Genomic DNA, 17,527 nt, shown 5'->3' with positions numbered 1-17,527 from the left:
CCCCTGCGCCGGAACTGCCCGCGCCTATCCCTGTGCTCTCCACTAGGGTTCAGTCAAGTTGTCATCACGCTGAACCCGTGCTCCGGAAGCTAAAAGTCGCCATGCTCTACGGGACCACGTGGCCAGAGGCACGCGGGGAAATCTTGCCCAGGTCGCATTTGCAAAGGATCGGATTTTAGAGGATCGACAATTTTATGTACATCTGGTTTCCACTCGAGCCCCTTTCTTGGGATTTTTTGGCGGCTCCCTGTCAGTGCTACTTTCTTCACTTCCAGGCCCACTTCCTAAACGGGCCATGAACACTTCATCCAGCAGTAGTGCCTGTTAGGTGTCTAAGGTGTCTGGGAGGTAGTCTGGACTTTAGGGCCAGGAGCCCGCGACGCCTTCCGGGAGCCGTAGATCAGGCTCCGCCCTTCGGCCCGCGCTCTGCACTGCGCATGTCCGGTTTTGTTCCCCTTCCCCCCCCGGCAGCTACGGGGCGACAGGCGGCGGAGGCAGCGGCGGCGAAGAAGGGGGCGGAGAGGGAGGAGCGCGGCGGGACGGGGTCTGGACGGCTTGTACTTCGGGCCGTGGGATTCTCTCCGCGTCGGCGGTAGCAGTAGCTGCCTCTGCAGCCGCAGCAGCAGGTTTGTGCGAGGTGGGTCTGGACGCGGGGCCGTAACCCCTTGGGGGCACCGCAAGGCAACTGCGGGGCCTAGCGAGGGCCAGGGAACCGCGGCCTCTCTTAACAAAGAGTCGGCGGAGCCTCGGGGAAGCCGAGGCGCAGGGGGCTGGAGAGGAGTAGGAGTGCGTGACTGAAGCCTCGAGGGGCCCTTCCGAGCCTCGTCGTCCTCCCACGGCTCCCGCTTCTCCCGCAGCTCTTAACGAGGCCCAGTTGGCGGCGTTCCGGAGGCGGCGCTCTCCCGGCCGCCCGCCCTGCAAGGGAAGGGATTTGCAGGGTGCTGGGCTCCGGGTAAGGGATACCGCGGGGAGGATTCTGACCCAAGCCAGCAGCAGTTAGCAGATGCTAGTCTCCAACTCGGGGGACCTGATAGGGAAAAGTTGCCAAATCTGAGGACAGTAAAAGACATGGTCGGTAATCTTGGTGTAGCTTTGAGTACATCCGTGATTAGCATCACCGTCGTCACACAAACTTTTTTGCGGCCTACTTAGGAGCCTATCTGATGTGGGTAAATAATTTATATGGAGTTGCAAGCATCCGCACCAATAATATAAGGAAGAACAGTCGTACTAGTCGAGAGTTTGGGGGGATCATAGCTTCCTCATCAGCTTAGTGGAAGCTTTGCCCCTCACTCCTTTGGTCAGTCATTCACATTCCTCTGGCTTCCCATACATACTGCTTTTTGAAAATGATCTTTGTATATCTATTGTCCCCTGTATCCACACCCCCGAACTCCTAAAGAGCAGAGATTCTGCTTTAATTCACTTTAACTTTCCAGAGCCAAGCCCATTGGAAGGTGGGCAATAAGTCTTTCATACCAAAATTAATTTTTAGACTTTAAGCGGTGGAGGAAAAAAATGCATGTTGTATTTTCCTATACCCAGAAGGGGCATTATATGACCTAATCTGCAATTCATTCACTCAAGAAATATTTTTGTTGATACCTTCTGTGTGCCTGTTCCCTACCACTGTTCTAGGTGTGTGACCCCGGCCTTCATGAAACTTACTTTCTAGTGAGGGAAAGAGAGACAGAAAACACATATATAAATTATACCGTATGTTAGAAGATAATTAATGCCTTAGGTAAAAAAAATAAAGCTGCAAAGGGGGAAGGGGAGGTGTTGCATTTTGAAATAGCATGGTCAGGGAAGTATTTACATACAAGCTGATATTGAAGCAACTAGAAGGAGGTGAGGGAGTGACCCCAGCTAGTTTCTGGAGGAATGATCATTCCAGGCAGAGGGAACAGCAAGTATAAAGACCTTGCAGAGGACAATGCTGGCCTGTTAGAGGAACAGTTAGAAGACCAGCATGCTGGGAACACTGCAAGCAAAGGAGGGAATGGTAGGAGGTAAGGTTAGGGAAGAACTGGGGGGGACGGGGGTGCAGGTGGGGGGGAAGCACAGAACAACCAGGACCTTTTAGGCTGTTGTGAAGATTTCATTTCTCTTCTGCCTGAGATGGGAACTGTCTGAGGGTTTTGAGCAGAGAAATGATAAGAACTGACTTACATTGCAATAATGTAGTGTAATTTGTGGAAGAGTACAGTTCTTTATATTTTAGTTTTATCAAATCTTTACGTAATCAGCTCTTAGTTTCTTTAAGCCAGCAGAGAGAAGAGAGATGCTTTTAAAGTAAGTGTAATCCAGCATTTACTTGTATTTGGCTTTAGAAGAATGTGTTGAAATTCTTGGGTTTTGAACAGATTCTTGTTAAAGAACCGACAGATTTATAGTGTGTGAGTTGTTCTCAAGGCAGATTCTTAGAGTGGATGGTGATCAGCTGTCACTAGAAATCTTTCTTCTCCCAAAACACAAGTGATAATGTAGTTTTATAATCAGTTGTTTTTAGTCCACTATTGTTAAAGTCATTTAGATCATATCGTATTTGATTGTCCAAAACATAAACTCTCGCCAAATTATCTTCCTTATGTTTCAACTTATTCTAACTTCCTAGACTGCTATTTCTAGCTTTCCTCCCTAGAATGTCTTCTTCCTTCACACTTCTCTACTCAGCTTACATCTTTCTGTATAAAAACCCCATTTTCTGGGTTCTGGCTCTCTTTTGAAGCCTGTCCCCATTTGTCAGCTCGTAGTGATCTCTGACATCTTCAGTGTCGTGTGGCACTGATGTATGGAATCCCTGAGTTGAAAGAAACCTGAGAAGTCTAGCTTGATATTCTCCATTTACCAATGGAGAGATTGATTTTTGGAGAAAAAATAATGATGATAAACATGACAGCTAATACATATTGTGCACTATTTGGCAAGCTTTGTTCTAAGTGTATTTCTGTGTATGAATTCAGTTTTTCACACCAACCTTGTGAAGTAGGTGATAGTCTCACCATCTTACAGATGAAGAAACTAAGGCCAAAGAATCTGAGTAACTTCCATGAGGTTCACGTCAAGTTAGTGGCAAAGCCAGTGTTTGAACATAGTCAGCTTGGCTCCATAGTCTGTACTACTTTACTATGCTGTTATGATTTTCTGCTAAATCACAACATTTTAGCACCTAAAACAGTACCAAGCAGGTATTTTAGCTATCTTTAATTTTTCTCTTTAGCCAAGTTGTAAATCGCCTTGGGTCTCCTATATTGAATAAACTTGAATAATGAGTGTATTCTCTGGAAAACAAAAGAGAAAGTGAATAAGCCTGCTATTTTAGCCATAGAACTTGTAACATGGAGTTGGAGAGAGAAACAAGAACACAAATAGTTATGAATAGATGTTGGATGTTTTAAGACTAGAAAGAGAGTCTGAGGAAGGAGATACCACCTCTCTTGGGGAATCATCTTCATGTCATAGTTCTACGAGTTGGTATTTGAGATAGGCTTTGAAGGATAGGACTATGGTAGGTATACTGAGAGATTTAGTGGGGAGGGAATACAGGTAGAGGGAAGAGCATTCACCAAAGTGCATGTAAAGTAGTTCTTGCCACAGTGGAGAGCCTCATTCCAGCCTGATTGAGTAACTGTGGAGAGCTGTTGAATGGAAGGGAATGACAGGGTCAGAAACGTACGGCCGGGAGGTTTGGGGCCAGGGTCTGGAGATGCCTGGGAGAAGGTTTTGCAGAGCATCTCAGTGCTCATCTCCCTTGAGCGTGACTTCCCCTAGTTCCACTGTATTAACAAACACCTGCCGAAAAAAGATGGCAATTCATTTTCTCTTTTCACTATTTATTTCTGACCCATTAGACTTCATGTAATACTTTACCACATAGAGTCGCCTTTTATAGATTGTGGGAAAGGAGAGGTGTTATCCCTCAGTACTGGGCACATAGCAAAAAGTGGTTATTGATCTATATAAAACAGTGTTTGTTATTTCTAAGACCCAACTCAGGTTGTTCTCTTTAAAGCAAATGCTTATACATTTTTTTATGGTTCTATTATACAGCTAATTCTTTTCAGATTGCATGTTTTATTTTTAAAAGTACTATTTTTTAAAGAGAAAAAATGTAACTGAAATTTCACAAGTATGTTTGCATTTCAGAGTAGAAACTGAGGTCTAGACAGCATCATTCTCCCTCGTAAACTGGATAAAATAACAATCTAAAAATACATGTGCAAGTGGAATTCTGATTCTTTGATTTTCAAGGTTTTTTTTAACTGGTAAAATACACGTAAACTTAACCATTTTTAAGTGGGCAGTTCAGGGGCATTAAGTACATCCACATCGTTTTGCTACCATCACCGTCATAGTGTCCACAGAACACTTTTCATCTTGTAAAACTGAAGCCGTCTCCCCATTAAGCAGTAACTCCCCATCCCCCCATCCCCCAATCCCTGGCAACCACCCTTCTACTTTCTGTCTCTGAATTTGCTACTCTAGGTACCTCATATAAGTGGAATCATACAGTATCTGTCCTTTTGTGACTGGCTTATTTCCTTAACATGATATCCTCAAGGCTCATTCATGTTGTAGCATGTGTCAGAATTGTCTCCCTTTTCAAGGCTGAATACTATTGCTATATATTTATCTCACCACATTTAGTTTACCCATCCATCTGTGGACACTTGGGTTGCTTCCACGTTTTGGCTGTGGTGAATAATGCCACTATGAACATGGGTGTACAATGTCTGTTCCTGCTTTCAGTTCTTTTGGGTCTGTACTCATAAGAGGAAATGCTGTATCATATGGTAGTTCCGTGGTTAATTTTTTGAGGAGCCACTGTACTGTTTTCCACAGCAGCTGAACCATTTTACATTCCTACCAGCAACGTGCAAGGGTTCTGGTTTCTCCACATCCTTGCCAAGACTTGTTATTTTCTGTTGTGTAGGTTTCTTTTTTTTTATTTTTTATTTTTACTTATTTATTTATGGCTGCGTTGGGTCTTCTTTGCTGCACGCGGGCTTTCTCTAGTTGTGGCGAGCGGGGGCTACGCTTCGTTGCGGTGCGCAGGCTTCTCATTGCGGTGGCTTCTCTTTGTTGCAGAGCACAAGCTCTAGGCGGCATGTGGGCTTCAGTAATTGTGGTGCACGGGCTCAGTAGTTGTGGCTCACGGGCTCTAGAGCGCAGGCTCAGTAGTTGTGGCGCATGGGCTTGGTTGCTCTGAGGCATGCAGGATCTTCCCGGACCAGGGCTTAAGCCCGTGTGCCCTGCATTGGCAGGTGGGTTCTTAACCACTGCGCCACCAGGGAAGCCCTTTTTTTTTTTTTTTTTTTTTTTGCGGTACACGGGCCTCTCACTGTTGTGGCCTCTCCCGTTGCGGAGCACAGGCTCCGGACGCACAGGCTCAGCGGCCATGGCTCACGGGCCCAGCCTCTCCGCGGCATGTGGGATCTTCCCAGACCCGGGCACGAACTCGTGTCCCCTGTATCGGCAGGCGGGCTCTCAACCACTGTGCCACCAGGGAAGCCCCCCCCCCTTTTTTATAGTAGCTATCCTAATGAGTATGAGGTGATACAGTTTTGATTTGCATTTCCCAAATGATTAGTGATGTTGAGCATCTTTTCATATACTTATTGGCCATTTGTATATCTTTGGAGAAATGTCTAGTCAAGTCCTTCGCCCATTTTTAAAATTGGGTTTTGTTGCTGGTTGTTGTTTTTAATGAAGTCTGTGAGCTTTACCTGGGTGTCGGAAGCCATGTGGTGATTTTTCACCTTTTCTGTCATCAATTTGAGAAGTGTTTATGGAGGCAGAGGTGAAGTTTCAGAGCTATTTGATATGAATTTGCCAGCTTGTGGGACGGATGTACCAGGCATATGGGAGAAGGCTGGGGGTGTGTGTGGGGTGTGTGTGTGTGTGTGTGTGTGTGTGTGTGTGTGTGTGTGTGTGTGTGTGTGTGTGTGGAGAAGGACTACAGTTAATTTTTTAATATCCTCACTATGTTTTGCCTTTCTTATTAACTGTTTAATGGATGTCTTCCCTCCAAACAATGTTTGCTTAGAGATTGAAAATTAATTTTACACAGCCTCAATAGCTTAAGCAGAGGAGGGCTCATTTTTTCTTTTTCTTTGGACATCATAAAACCAAATAGAGATTAGGTTGGCCATCTTGTGCTTCTTACATCAGCTACAGCCCCTCAAACCTCTGTTTGGCAAGGATCTGTAGCCATATATATACATGGACTAATAGTAGGAAAAACTGTAGTCAAGAAAGTAAGAATTAGTGGTGCACTGAGGAAGATCTGGCTTAGATTTAATCAGGACGACTGGTTGGTAGATAGCAAGGTTTGTAATAACGGGAGATGATGCTTTTCACAAATACTGGAATGAATTTTGAAGAGCCTGAATGCATGATAGTTATTCATTCAACATAAAATTTTTAGAGTACTATATACACTAGGCACTCAGGATACTATGTTGGACAAAACAGGCAAAGTCCCTGCCCTCGTGGAGCTGACATTCTAGTCAGTGGGGTATAGATAGCACAGTTGTTTGGCCTTGTTAGAGGCAATTAACTAGGGAACATGGGCAGTGTGACCTAGCTCACACTAGTGTAAGGCTTGGGGGCACTTAAGTGTTCTAGTCAGTGGGGTATAGATAGCACAGTTGCTTGGCCTTGCTAGAGGCAATTAACTAGGGGACATGGGCAGTGTGACCTGGCTCACACTAGTGTAAGGCTTGGGGGCACTTAAGTGTTCTCAGTCTTTTGGCTGACCGAAATCTCCGAAGAGTTAAAGAAACGCATATTTCTTTACACATATTCTAAACACATATTTTGTGTCTTATGTCTCTAAACCATTAAGCAACTCTCACCCACCACCTAAAGTCACACTGCTTGCCTGTTTGTGGCAGAAGTTGAATTTTTAAAACGAAGTATTTGATTTATTTCTTTTGTAATTTGAACCCTTTATTATTTAGTAGGATTAATTTATGCCCATCCTTTTCTTCTATCCTCAGTCTAGGGGGAAGAGTTACTTACTCCTTATTAAAGGTTTTGATCTTGTCTCTTCAGGTCTCTGCAACACCTTGTTCCTATGATTTTTTCTGTCATCCTAAATCTTTAGTTTTTCTTTTTGTTGGCTTTTCCTTTTTAGCATATAAACATGCTTACGTTTCTTCCTTAAACGAAATTCCTCTAGTTAACACCTCATGCTCTCCTTCCTGTCATTGGTAAACAGCCTAGGAAGTAATCTGCACTCCTTGTGGCCTAGTCTTCATCCTCTACCACTTACCAGTCATTCCTTAACCCTGCCCCACCGCTTCAACGGAGGCTTTTTAGTTCTTATCTCACCTGTCTTCTTTTTAGTTTTTAACATTGGACATTTCTTTCTGCCTGTAAAACTTGCCTCACCATCTGTGTCACTTTCTCTGCTATCCTCCCTTCCTCTTTGTTCCTCCTCAAGTTTCCACGTGAGTGTCTCTTCCCCTGCCCATTCCTAAATATTGACATACACTATGATTGTCTCACCCCTTTTCTCACTCTCTGGCCCTCTCTCTGCTAGCTTATCTACATCAGTAACCTCAGATGCAGATGTCTCATATCAAATCTATAGCCCCATCACAGATCTCTCTCTGCAGACAGACCTTACTTGCCAGCTGTCCTTAGCTCTCCCATAGGTACTGAAGTGATCTCACTTTATGCCTGCTTCTCCATGCCTGGCTTTTCTAGGTTTCCATCTCTATTAATGGCACCACCATTCACCCAATCTGTAAAAGCCAGAAACTTCCAGAGTTATTCTAGACTCTCCCTTCCTCCTCAGCTCCCATGTCTGATTTGGTTACCCCAGTTGATTCTTCCTCGTAGATACCTAAGTAAACAACTCAGATCTACAACCCCCCCCTTCTCCTTCCTTATAGCCACTTCCTTAGTTGTTCAGTACCTTGTCACTTTGTGTTTTTATAATAATGTCCTAACTGCTTTCCTTGTGTCCAACTTTTTTTCCTGCTGTCCCTCATGTAATCATTCTAAAATACTGATCTGAAACATGTCCCTTTTTTAGCTTAAAATTATAACTGGCAGACTATAGTTTTGTATGGTGTGTTCTTAGCGTAGTATACTAAACTGTTCACCTGGGCCCTGCTTGTCTTTCTGAACACGTGCCCTGCAACTTTCCCAAATGTCCTACAGAACTCTAGCTGCACTGCAGTATTTCCAGTTCTCTGTGGTAGCACTTAACAGTGCCTTCTATCTAAAATTCCCTCTCCTGACACTTCTTCCCTGATCTAATGCCTCTTCAGATTTAAAAAGTTAACGCCAGTGTCATCTCCAGAAAAACTGTGCCTTGTCCCCAATTCATCATAGGTTGGGTACCCTCCTCCTGGGCCATCAATAAATGCACTTTGTGTAGTACCTCTACTAGAACACATTATGTTTTGTTTTGTTTTTTTTAAGCTGGCTAAAACTACACTGTGAACTCCTTGAGAATGGGACTGTATCTTTCATCTATAAATGCCCAGCACCCAATGCATTGCCTGACTTTCCTCAGCAAGCTTTTGATAAATCATTGAAAGTATTTCTGCTAGGAAATTGTTAATGTAATTCTTTTTTAAAAAATAAATTTATTTTTTTAAATTTATTTTTGGCTGCGTTGGGTCTTCGTTGCTGCACACGGGCTTTTTCTAGTTGCGTCGAGCAGGGGCTACTCTTCGCTGCAGTGTGTGGGCTTCTCATTGCAGTGGCTTCTCTTTGTTGTGGAGCATGGGCTCTAGGCACACGGGCTTCAGTAGTTGTGGCGCGTGGGCTTCAGTAGTTGTGGCGAGTGGGCTCTAGAGCGCAGGCTCAGTAGTTGTGGCTCACAGGCTTAGTTGCTCCGTGGCATGTGGGATCTTCCTGGCCCTAGGGCTCGAACCCGTGTCCCCTGCATTGGCAGGTGGATTCTTAACCACTGCGCCACCAGGGAAGTCCCTGTTAATGTAATTCTTAAAATCTACCAAGGGTGTTTTTTTTCCATCCTATCTTTGCCTACCTTCTGATTTCAATGGCTTATTTATTACTAGCCTCTTATTATGCATTATATACACTAGGAAAAAGGTTAAAATTCAGAATCCGTCGTTTTTGTTGCTTAGGAACAGCTCTTGGAAAGCCAGGCTCACAGATTGGTTAAATAATACTATCAGATGCTAAAATTTTCTGGCTTGTAAATACTCTTACTAAATTTCATCTCACTAGAATTATGTTGATTCCCCTTAAGGGATTCCTGAAGAAGGCAGGAGATGGTCTAAATTAAGTGTAAGTAAACTATTACTTATAAAGTGCTTATTCTAGCCATGAATAACTTTTATGCAAAGTCCAAAATGGGTAAAGACAGTCCCTACCTGGAACTAAGAGCAGAGGTTGACATGGCATAAATCAAATTTAATACTAAACAGACTGAACTAAGTGCTGTATAATAGCAGTTAAAACAAAACCTGTAGGTTATATATGGGGGAGGGGCATAGAACCAGAAAAGTAGAGCGTGTCGTTGCTGTTCCTGGTCCCCTTAACGATGCCATTGTAAAAAGCAGTTTTTGGAACTCTGTTCACATTGGCTTCAGAGTCTATTATAAACATTTAAACTTTTCTTATTAATGGTAAACTGTAATACAAAGAAAAAAGTAAAAATCAAATAACTGCTATTAACATGTTGATAAGCAGCCCTCCAGCTATCTGTACATGTAAGACATGCTTTTACATTGAATTACATTGAATCATACCACCCACCTTGTTTTATGCCCTTCTCATATTACTCAGTGTATAATGGACACTTTTCTGTAAATGTAAAACTTAGAATGCACATTCCCCTTTGCTAAGCAATTGCATTAAAAAAAATTGATCCTAAGGAAATAAGAGTATGCACAAAGATATATGATATGTTTCACAACTTAAAAAAAACAGAAGTGGAGAAATGTATTTATTGACATTTAAAGATGTTCATGTATATCATACTGTGAAGAAATCAGTAACTAAAACAATTTGTACAGTATGGTTTCAGTTTTGATTTTAAATGGGGTGTGTTTGTGTATACACATATGCATAGAAAAAAAGCAAAAGATATCAATGAAATTGCATATCTGGGAGAGGAATTTCAGGTAATTTTATTTTGTTCCTTTTCGCGTTCTGAGTTTTCTGCTATTCTGTAAAACGTAGGTAACTTGTGTCATTAAAAAAAGGTTTTTTGGAACCAAGACTTATAAGAGATAAGATGTTTTTAAACCTGTTTGATCGGTGCTTAGGAAATTTCTTTGTAATCCTTAACAACAGGCAAACTGAATAAGATGTTAAACGAGCATTCAGATCCTTCTGAAGGGTATGTATTAAATACTGCATTCGTGTTCAGATTGAGATCTCAGCAAAAGAAATAACAATTCAGTGTTTCAGAAAATGTGACTGTTTCATTGAGGTTAGCATATTGCATATGTGAAGTACAGAGTTAAATTTTTTTACTTGAAATATGCTTGATTTATAGTGTTGTGCCAATCTGTGCTGTACTGAAGTTAAAATTTTAATTGAGAGGCAAAGGTTTAAAATAAAATTGTAGGCAAAGGTTGGAACTGACATAAAAATCAGTGGGCTGTTTATAAAGTTAAATTTATGTAAGTGTCTCTTGTTCCTAACAGATCAGTCATTGACACCATGAACTGGAATAAAGGTGGCCCTGGCACTAAGAGGGGATTTGGCTTTGGAGGTTTCGCTATTAGTGCGGGAAAGAAGGAGGAACCAAAACTCCCACAGCAGTCCCATAGTGCCTTTGGGGCAACCAGCTCTTCTGGATTTGGAAAGTCGGCTCCACCACAGCTCCCTTCCTTCTACAAAATTGGTTCTAAACGGGCCAACTTTGATGAGGAAAACGCGTAAGTGGTAATACCTGGTAACTTAACAAAGGTTAGGCTTTGAGGTATTCATTCCATCAACAGAAATTGAAGCAAAGAAACCATTTGTTTCTCAGATAATAATATGACTTGTTAAAGTGGTTATCTCACTGGATTGCATTGTTCCTAACAAGTTAAATTGTTAAGTTTACTCATTCATAAGGAGTATACTTTTCTGATCCTTCACTTTTGCTTGTCCAAAAAGGATTTGAGGCCATTTAAACCTAACTGTGGCTGAAGAGTTTTAAATAATTCACGTGGCCTTTGATGGTCTTTACTGAAATTTTGTTTGTTTGTTTGTTTGTTTTGCGGACGTGGGCCTCTCACTGTTGTGGCCTCTCCCATTTCGGAGCACAGGCTCAGCGGCCATGGCTCACGGGCCCAGCCGCTCCGCAGCATGTGGGATCTTCCTGGACTGGGGCACGAACCCGTGTCCCCTGCATCGGCAGGCGGACTCTCAACCACTGCGCCACCAGGGAAGCCCTGAAGTTTTTGGTTTACACCATACAAGTTGTTTTGGAAACACAGGCAGTTGTCAGAACTGGCAGAGGCATCGTTTGGCTCAACACCCAAGTCCTTAAAACTGTTAGGTTTAATATCTTATAGTGGTAGGAAAATCTCAGATTTTTGCCCACAGTTCTCAGGAAACATATTTACCGGTTACCTTTTTTAACTTGATGTCTAAGAAGGTGATTGTTAAACAGCTGGGGTTTGAAAGTTTGAGCTCTAATTCCTTATAGATTATAACTTCTCTCTTTGCCAAGTCTGAAGAAATCTTGTATTGCTATAATTTCCAACCTGGTTGTGACACTGCTTGATGTTTTTTTTTTAGTTAAAAAAACCCTCAAGATCAGAGTTTTTAAAGTACACAGCAGCATTTAAAAAAGTTGGTATGTTATTTAGCAATTAAATACAGAAGTGAGTGTTTAAGATTCAGCAAAGTAAATGATCATTATTCTAGAGAACAGTTTACCAGCTCAGAGGTACTTTTAAATGATACATTAAATGAAACTACTGTATAAATGCATATGCATTTATGTGTGTGTGTAGCACATAACAGTGGTTAGAGCTTTTAAAATGAAGACTTGAAAGGCTATAAAATTTTAGGCTGTAGTTGTGATTTCTTTTAACTAATAGTTGGTTGTATTACTGTTTCATTTAATTCTGAGGTAAGATCTAAACAATGTTTTTGTTTTGTTTTAGTTGATAGCTATATAGATACTCTTTTCTGGGTTATTTGTTAGAGGGAAAGTGATACTTTTTCCAGATGTTGAAATTCTTTTCTGAATACATAGTATGATGAGGATTTTGGATTGAACATTTTTTTTTTTTACTTTTTTTTTTTAAGTCTAGTTGATGTACAATGTTATATAAGTTTCAAGTGTACGACATAGTGATGCACAAATTTTAAAGGTTACACTCCATTTATAGTTATTATAAAATATTGGCTATATTCCTGAACATTTATTTTTAATTTTAGAAGTTTTCTGTTGGTTCTCAGAAAACAGCCCAGAACTTCTGAAGAAAGTCTCTAGCCTTATGAATATATCTCAAAAAAATTTTTAAGGATTATGAAGAGTAAACTAGCTTTATAATATTTCATACAAAGTAATTTTTTCCATGGCATACACTTTAATATTTGCTCTATCTATTCAACAATGATATACTAAATTTGTACTGAAAACTTACTCCTTTTGAGAGAACTGGAAATGTGATTTTTAACAGACACTATTGAAATGGAGAATCTGCTGTGATTTTTTTTTTTTTGCAGTATTAGAATTTGGTATGTATTAAGTGATAATTTAATAATTAGGTCCTAAGCCAAAGGACCAAAATCTCTTAATTGTGACATATACTTTAATAAAAATTTGTGTTAAATGAAAGATTCACCTGACCCCAAATTAAACATTCACTCTATCAATCATGCATCTTAATTTTCAGATATTTTGAAGATGAGGAAGAAGATTCTAGCAATGTTGATTTACCTTACATTCCTGCTGAAAACTCACCTACCCGCCAGCAATTCCATTCCAAGCCAGTAGATTCTGACAGCGATGATGATCCCTTAGAGGCATTCATGGCTGAAGTGGAGGCAAGTATCAACTCTGTTATGTTAACATTTTCAGTGATTAGAAATAGATCAGATTAACCTAGTGCTTTAGTCCTCAGTCAGAGTTTGTTTCTTGGCCCTTTATTGGGAGAATTTTGCTTTTGTATTCTATAGTTTCTTAAATATGCTTCCACTGGCCCTGTAGCATTTTCAGAGATGATTCGTGCCTAGGAATTTGAACTGTAACCCTTGAACATAGTAGCTCAAGATTTATGTGTTTGTTGTGTGTGTTTTGTTTTAATAATGCTTGGTATATTCTTGAATGAATGTTATCTCATTCAATCTAGCATTTATTAAAAATATGTAAGGTAGAAGCCGGTAGGAGCCTGCGACGTCGTGCAGTTGTCTATTCTTCAGTCACTATGTCAAGTGACACAGATGTTTCTCTTTCTTCATATGATGAAGATCAGGGATCTAAACTTATCCGAAAAGCTAGAGAGGCACCATTTGTCCCCATTGGAGTGGCAGGTTTTGCAGCAATCGTTGCATATGGATTATATAAATTGAAGAGCAGGGGCAATACTAAAATGTCTGTTCACCTGATCCACATGCGCGTGGCAGCCCAAGGCTTTGTTGTGGGAGCAATGACTCTTGGTATGGGCTATTCCATGTATCAAGAATTCTGGGCAAAACCTAAACCTTAGAAGAGGAGAAGCTGTCTTGGTCTTGGTGGTGCTTGCTTTACTTAGACATCTCATATTGAGGTTATATGTTTATGTTAAAAATAAATTCTGTGGGTCGGACAATAACATAGTAATTTGAATATTGGCTTCCTTTCTTGTAGGCTTGATTTGCCTAGTGACTAGTTCACTCGCTAGGTCATTCAGGGGAGTCAGATTAGCAGAAAAACATGTCACTTTTAAATGCATTTGATAGTGGTACAGTGTCCACCTTCTTAAACTCTTCTGATAAAATTACTTGTAAAGAGGACAACATGCCAAACCTGAAAATGCTCCCAGTTGTTGCAGAATATCATATGCTTTTGATGTAATGTAGGAATCCTATTTACCCCAGTTAATTTAACTCTTTCTGACTGCCTTGTGGACTGAGTACTGTTTTTAAGGTCTGGTTGGCTCCTGAAGGACCCTTTCAGAACACTGCACGGAATAATTATAAACCTCCCAGCAACTATGTGTGTGTGTTTTTAAACCAAACCTAAAGAGCTGGTAACAGCTGCTTTGAAGTAGTATCTGTTTCAGAATCATAGTTGTAAACATGAGAATAACTTAACTGTAGATCCCCGTTTAGCTGTTTTGTAATTGCAGAATTATAGTTTGCTGCTGTTATATTAGAATAATTTTTAAATGGCATTTTGAAATAGAAATGTGTATTTTAAGTGCTAATGCAAAGGTAAATGAAAAATACTTTTTAAATGTGTGCAGTCTGTTTATTTTCTCTGAAAGAATCATAAATGTTAAACTAAATAAATTGCCTGTAATGGAAGTGATTTATGAGCAAGCTGGTTTGGTCAGACACTATACAAACTTTGGTATACTACAGAATGCTTTGTTGTACTTGTGAAATTCTCTCGTCTAACCTGAATTTACATTCCATGGTGATAACATGGTAAATGTAGTGTTATTAAAGTAAGTGAACACATCAAAAAAAAATATGTAAGGTAATTAAATTTAAGGAACTTGCTAAAATTACAAATTCTGTATTCTGTACTTTTAATGTTTATTTCTTATTATCAACATTATCATCAACATTCATGACCTTGCTGTGGAAATTGAAACTTGTGACCTCTTCCTTCCTAAAACTCTTCTCACTAGGCTTTTGTGATTTTGTATTTTGTTCTTTCCCATCTCCCTGACTTTCTGTTTATTTGCTATTTATTATGAAAAAGTTCAAACACATACAAAAGTAGAGTAGTAAAATGAGCCCCCATGTACCCTTCACCCTGCTTTATCAGTTAACAACTTGGCCAATCTTTTGTTATCTAACAACTCCCACCCCTCTTTCAGATTATTTTAAAGTAAATCTCAGACATATCATTTCATTCATCAGTATTTCTGTATTTCTATAACTCTTAAAAAACATAACTACCATATCATTGTATCAAAAAAATTCTTACATAGCCATCTGTTATCTGTCATTCTGTGATTCTCTTCATTTCTCAAATATGATTCTCCTACAGTTCGCTATATTGATTTGCTATTTTCACTCTTTATACATTCCTTAGTGACCTCATCCTCTTCTAAAACGTAACTTCTGTGTGAATAATTAATATCTTTAGTCCCACAGTCTCTCTTTGGTTTCAGCTCTGCTTTTCTAGAAGCATATTGACCATTTTTACATGGGTGTAAAAATGGCACCTTAAACCCAATTCATCATCTTTTCCTCCTCAACCAGGTATTTCATCTTACTTCTCTTAATGGCACCAAAATTCACACAATCACATTGGCTTTTTTTTTTTTTTTTCCCTTGGCCACGCCACTCAGCTTGCAGGATTTTAGTTCCCTGACCAGGGGTATCGAGCCCCGACCTTCAGCAGTGAAAGTGCAGAGTCCTAACCACTGGACTGGCAGAGAATTCCCACGTTGGCTTTAATTTCTTCCTTTAATTTACCCCTCTTCTTTTCTTTTTTTTAAAAATTTTATTGAAGTATAGTTGATTTACAATGTTGTGTTAATTTCTTCTGTACAGCAAAGTGACTCAGTTATACATATATGTATTCTTTTTTCTTTTCCATTATGGTTTGTCATAGAATATTGAATATAGTTCCCTCTGCGATACAGTATGAGCTTGTTGTTTATCCATCCTATATATAATATATATAGTTTATCTCTGCTAATCCCAAACTCCTATTCCTTCCCTCCTTTCCTCCCCTCCCCCTTGACAACCACAAGTCTGTTCTCTATATCTGTGAGTCTATTTTCGTTTCGTACATACGTTGATTTGTGTCATAATTTATCAGTAGATTTCCATATATGTGATATCATATTGTATTTGTCTTTCTCTTTCTGACTTAGTTCACTTAGTATGATCATCTCTAGATCCATCCATGTTGCTACAAATGGCATTATTTCATTCTTTTTCATGGCCGAGTAATAATCCATTGTGTGTGTGTGTGTATGTGTGTGTGTACACACACACACGCACACCACATCTTTTTTATCCATTCATCTGTTGATGGACATTTAGGTTGTTTCCATGTCTTGGCTATTGTAAATAGTGCTGCTATGAGCATAGGGGTGCATATATCTTTTGAATTACGGTTTTATCTGGATATATGCCCAGGAGTGGGATTGCTAGATCATATGGCAGCTCTATTTTTAGTTTTCTGAGGAAACTTCATACAGTTTTTCCTAGTGGCTGCAACGATTTACATTCCCACCAACAGCGTAAGAGGGTTCCCTTTTCTCCATACCCTCTCTAGCATTTATTATTTCTAGACTTTTTAATGATGGCCATTCTGACTGGTGTGAGGTGATACTTCATTGTAGTTTTGATTTGGATTTCTCTAATGATTAGAAATGTCGAGCATCTTTTTGTGTGCCTGTTGGCCATCTATATGTCTTCTTTGGAGAAATGTCTATTTAGGTCTTCTGCCCATTTTTCGATTGGGTTATTTGTTTTTTTTGTTGTTGAGTTGTATGAGCTGTTTGTATATTTTGGAAATTAAGCGCTTGTCAGTCGCATCACTTGCAAATATTTTCTCCCAGTCCATAGGATGTCTTTTCATTTTGTTTATTGTTTCTTTTGCTGTGCAAAAGCTTGTAAGTTTGATTAGGTCCCATTTGTTTATTTTTGTTTTTATTTCTATTGCCTTGAAAGACTGACCTAAGAAAACATTGGTACCATTTATGTCAGAATGTTTTGCCTGTGATCTTTTCTGGGAGTTTTATGGTGTCGTATCTTATGTTTAAGTCCTTAAGCCATTTTGAATTTATTTTTGTGCATGGTGTGTTCTAACTTAATTGATTTACAGGCAGCTGTCTGACTTTCCCAGCACCACTAGCTGAAGAGACTGTCTTTTTCCCATTTTATATTCTTGCCTCCTTTGTTGAAGATTAATGGATGGTAGGTAATGTGGAGTTTTCTCCTGGGTTCTCTATTCTGTTCCATTGATTTGTATGTTTGTTTTTGTGCCAGTACCATACTGTTTTGATTACTGTAGCTTTGTAGTGTTGTCTGAAGTCTGGGAGGGTTATGCCTCCTGCTTTGTTCTTTTTCCTCAGGATCGCTTTGGCAATTTTGAGTCTTTTATGGTTCTGTATTAATTTTAGGATTATTTTAGTTCTGTGAAAAATGTCATGGGTAATTTGACAGGGATCACATTAAATCTGTAGATTGCTTTGGGTAGTATTGCCATTTTTAACAGTATGTATTCTTCCAGTCCAAGAGCATGGGAAATCCTTCCATTTCTTTGAATTATCTTTAATTTCCTTTATTAATGTTTTGTAGTTTTCAGCGTGTAAGTCTTTCACCTCCTTGGTGAGGTTTATTCCTAAGTTATTTTTTTTGATGCAATTTTATTTTATTTATTTATTTAAAAATATATATATATATATATATTTTT

At 39.8% G+C, this 17,527-nt stretch overlaps 2 protein-coding genes across 2 annotated transcripts in view; both read left to right on the top strand.

The window, feature by feature from the left end:
- Positions 1 to 476: 476 nt before the first annotated feature.
- The window catches only part of DDX42 (DEAD-box helicase 42), a 55,525-nt gene continuing 38,474 nt past the window's right edge, over positions 477 to 17,527 (top strand). Inside the window, exons 1-3 of the mRNA XM_081218654.1 lie at positions 477 to 626; positions 10,644 to 10,877; positions 12,837 to 12,987. Coding sequence (XP_081074780.1) covers positions 10,660 to 10,877; positions 12,837 to 12,987 — 369 coding nt within the window. The 5' untranslated portion in view covers positions 477 to 626; positions 10,644 to 10,659. The remainder of the gene's footprint in view (positions 627 to 10,643; positions 10,878 to 12,836; positions 12,988 to 17,527) is intronic.
- Positions 13,332 to 14,116, top strand: LOC308607569 (HIG1 domain family member 1A, mitochondrial). Its single transcript, XM_081219593.1, has one exon. The coding sequence runs from the start codon at positions 13,368 to 13,370 to the stop codon at positions 13,647 to 13,649; it is 282 nt and encodes a 93-aa protein (XP_081075719.1). The 5' UTR covers positions 13,332 to 13,367; the 3' UTR covers positions 13,650 to 14,116.

The sequence above is a fragment of the Mesoplodon bidens genome, assembly GCF_964165515.1.
Source record: "Mesoplodon bidens genome assembly, chromosome: 19".
In the NCBI taxonomy this organism is placed as follows: Eukaryota; Metazoa; Chordata; class Mammalia; order Artiodactyla; family Ziphiidae; genus Mesoplodon; species Mesoplodon bidens.
Note: the sequence above shows the minus strand (reverse complement) of the source record. Positions and strands in the feature narration are given on the sequence as shown.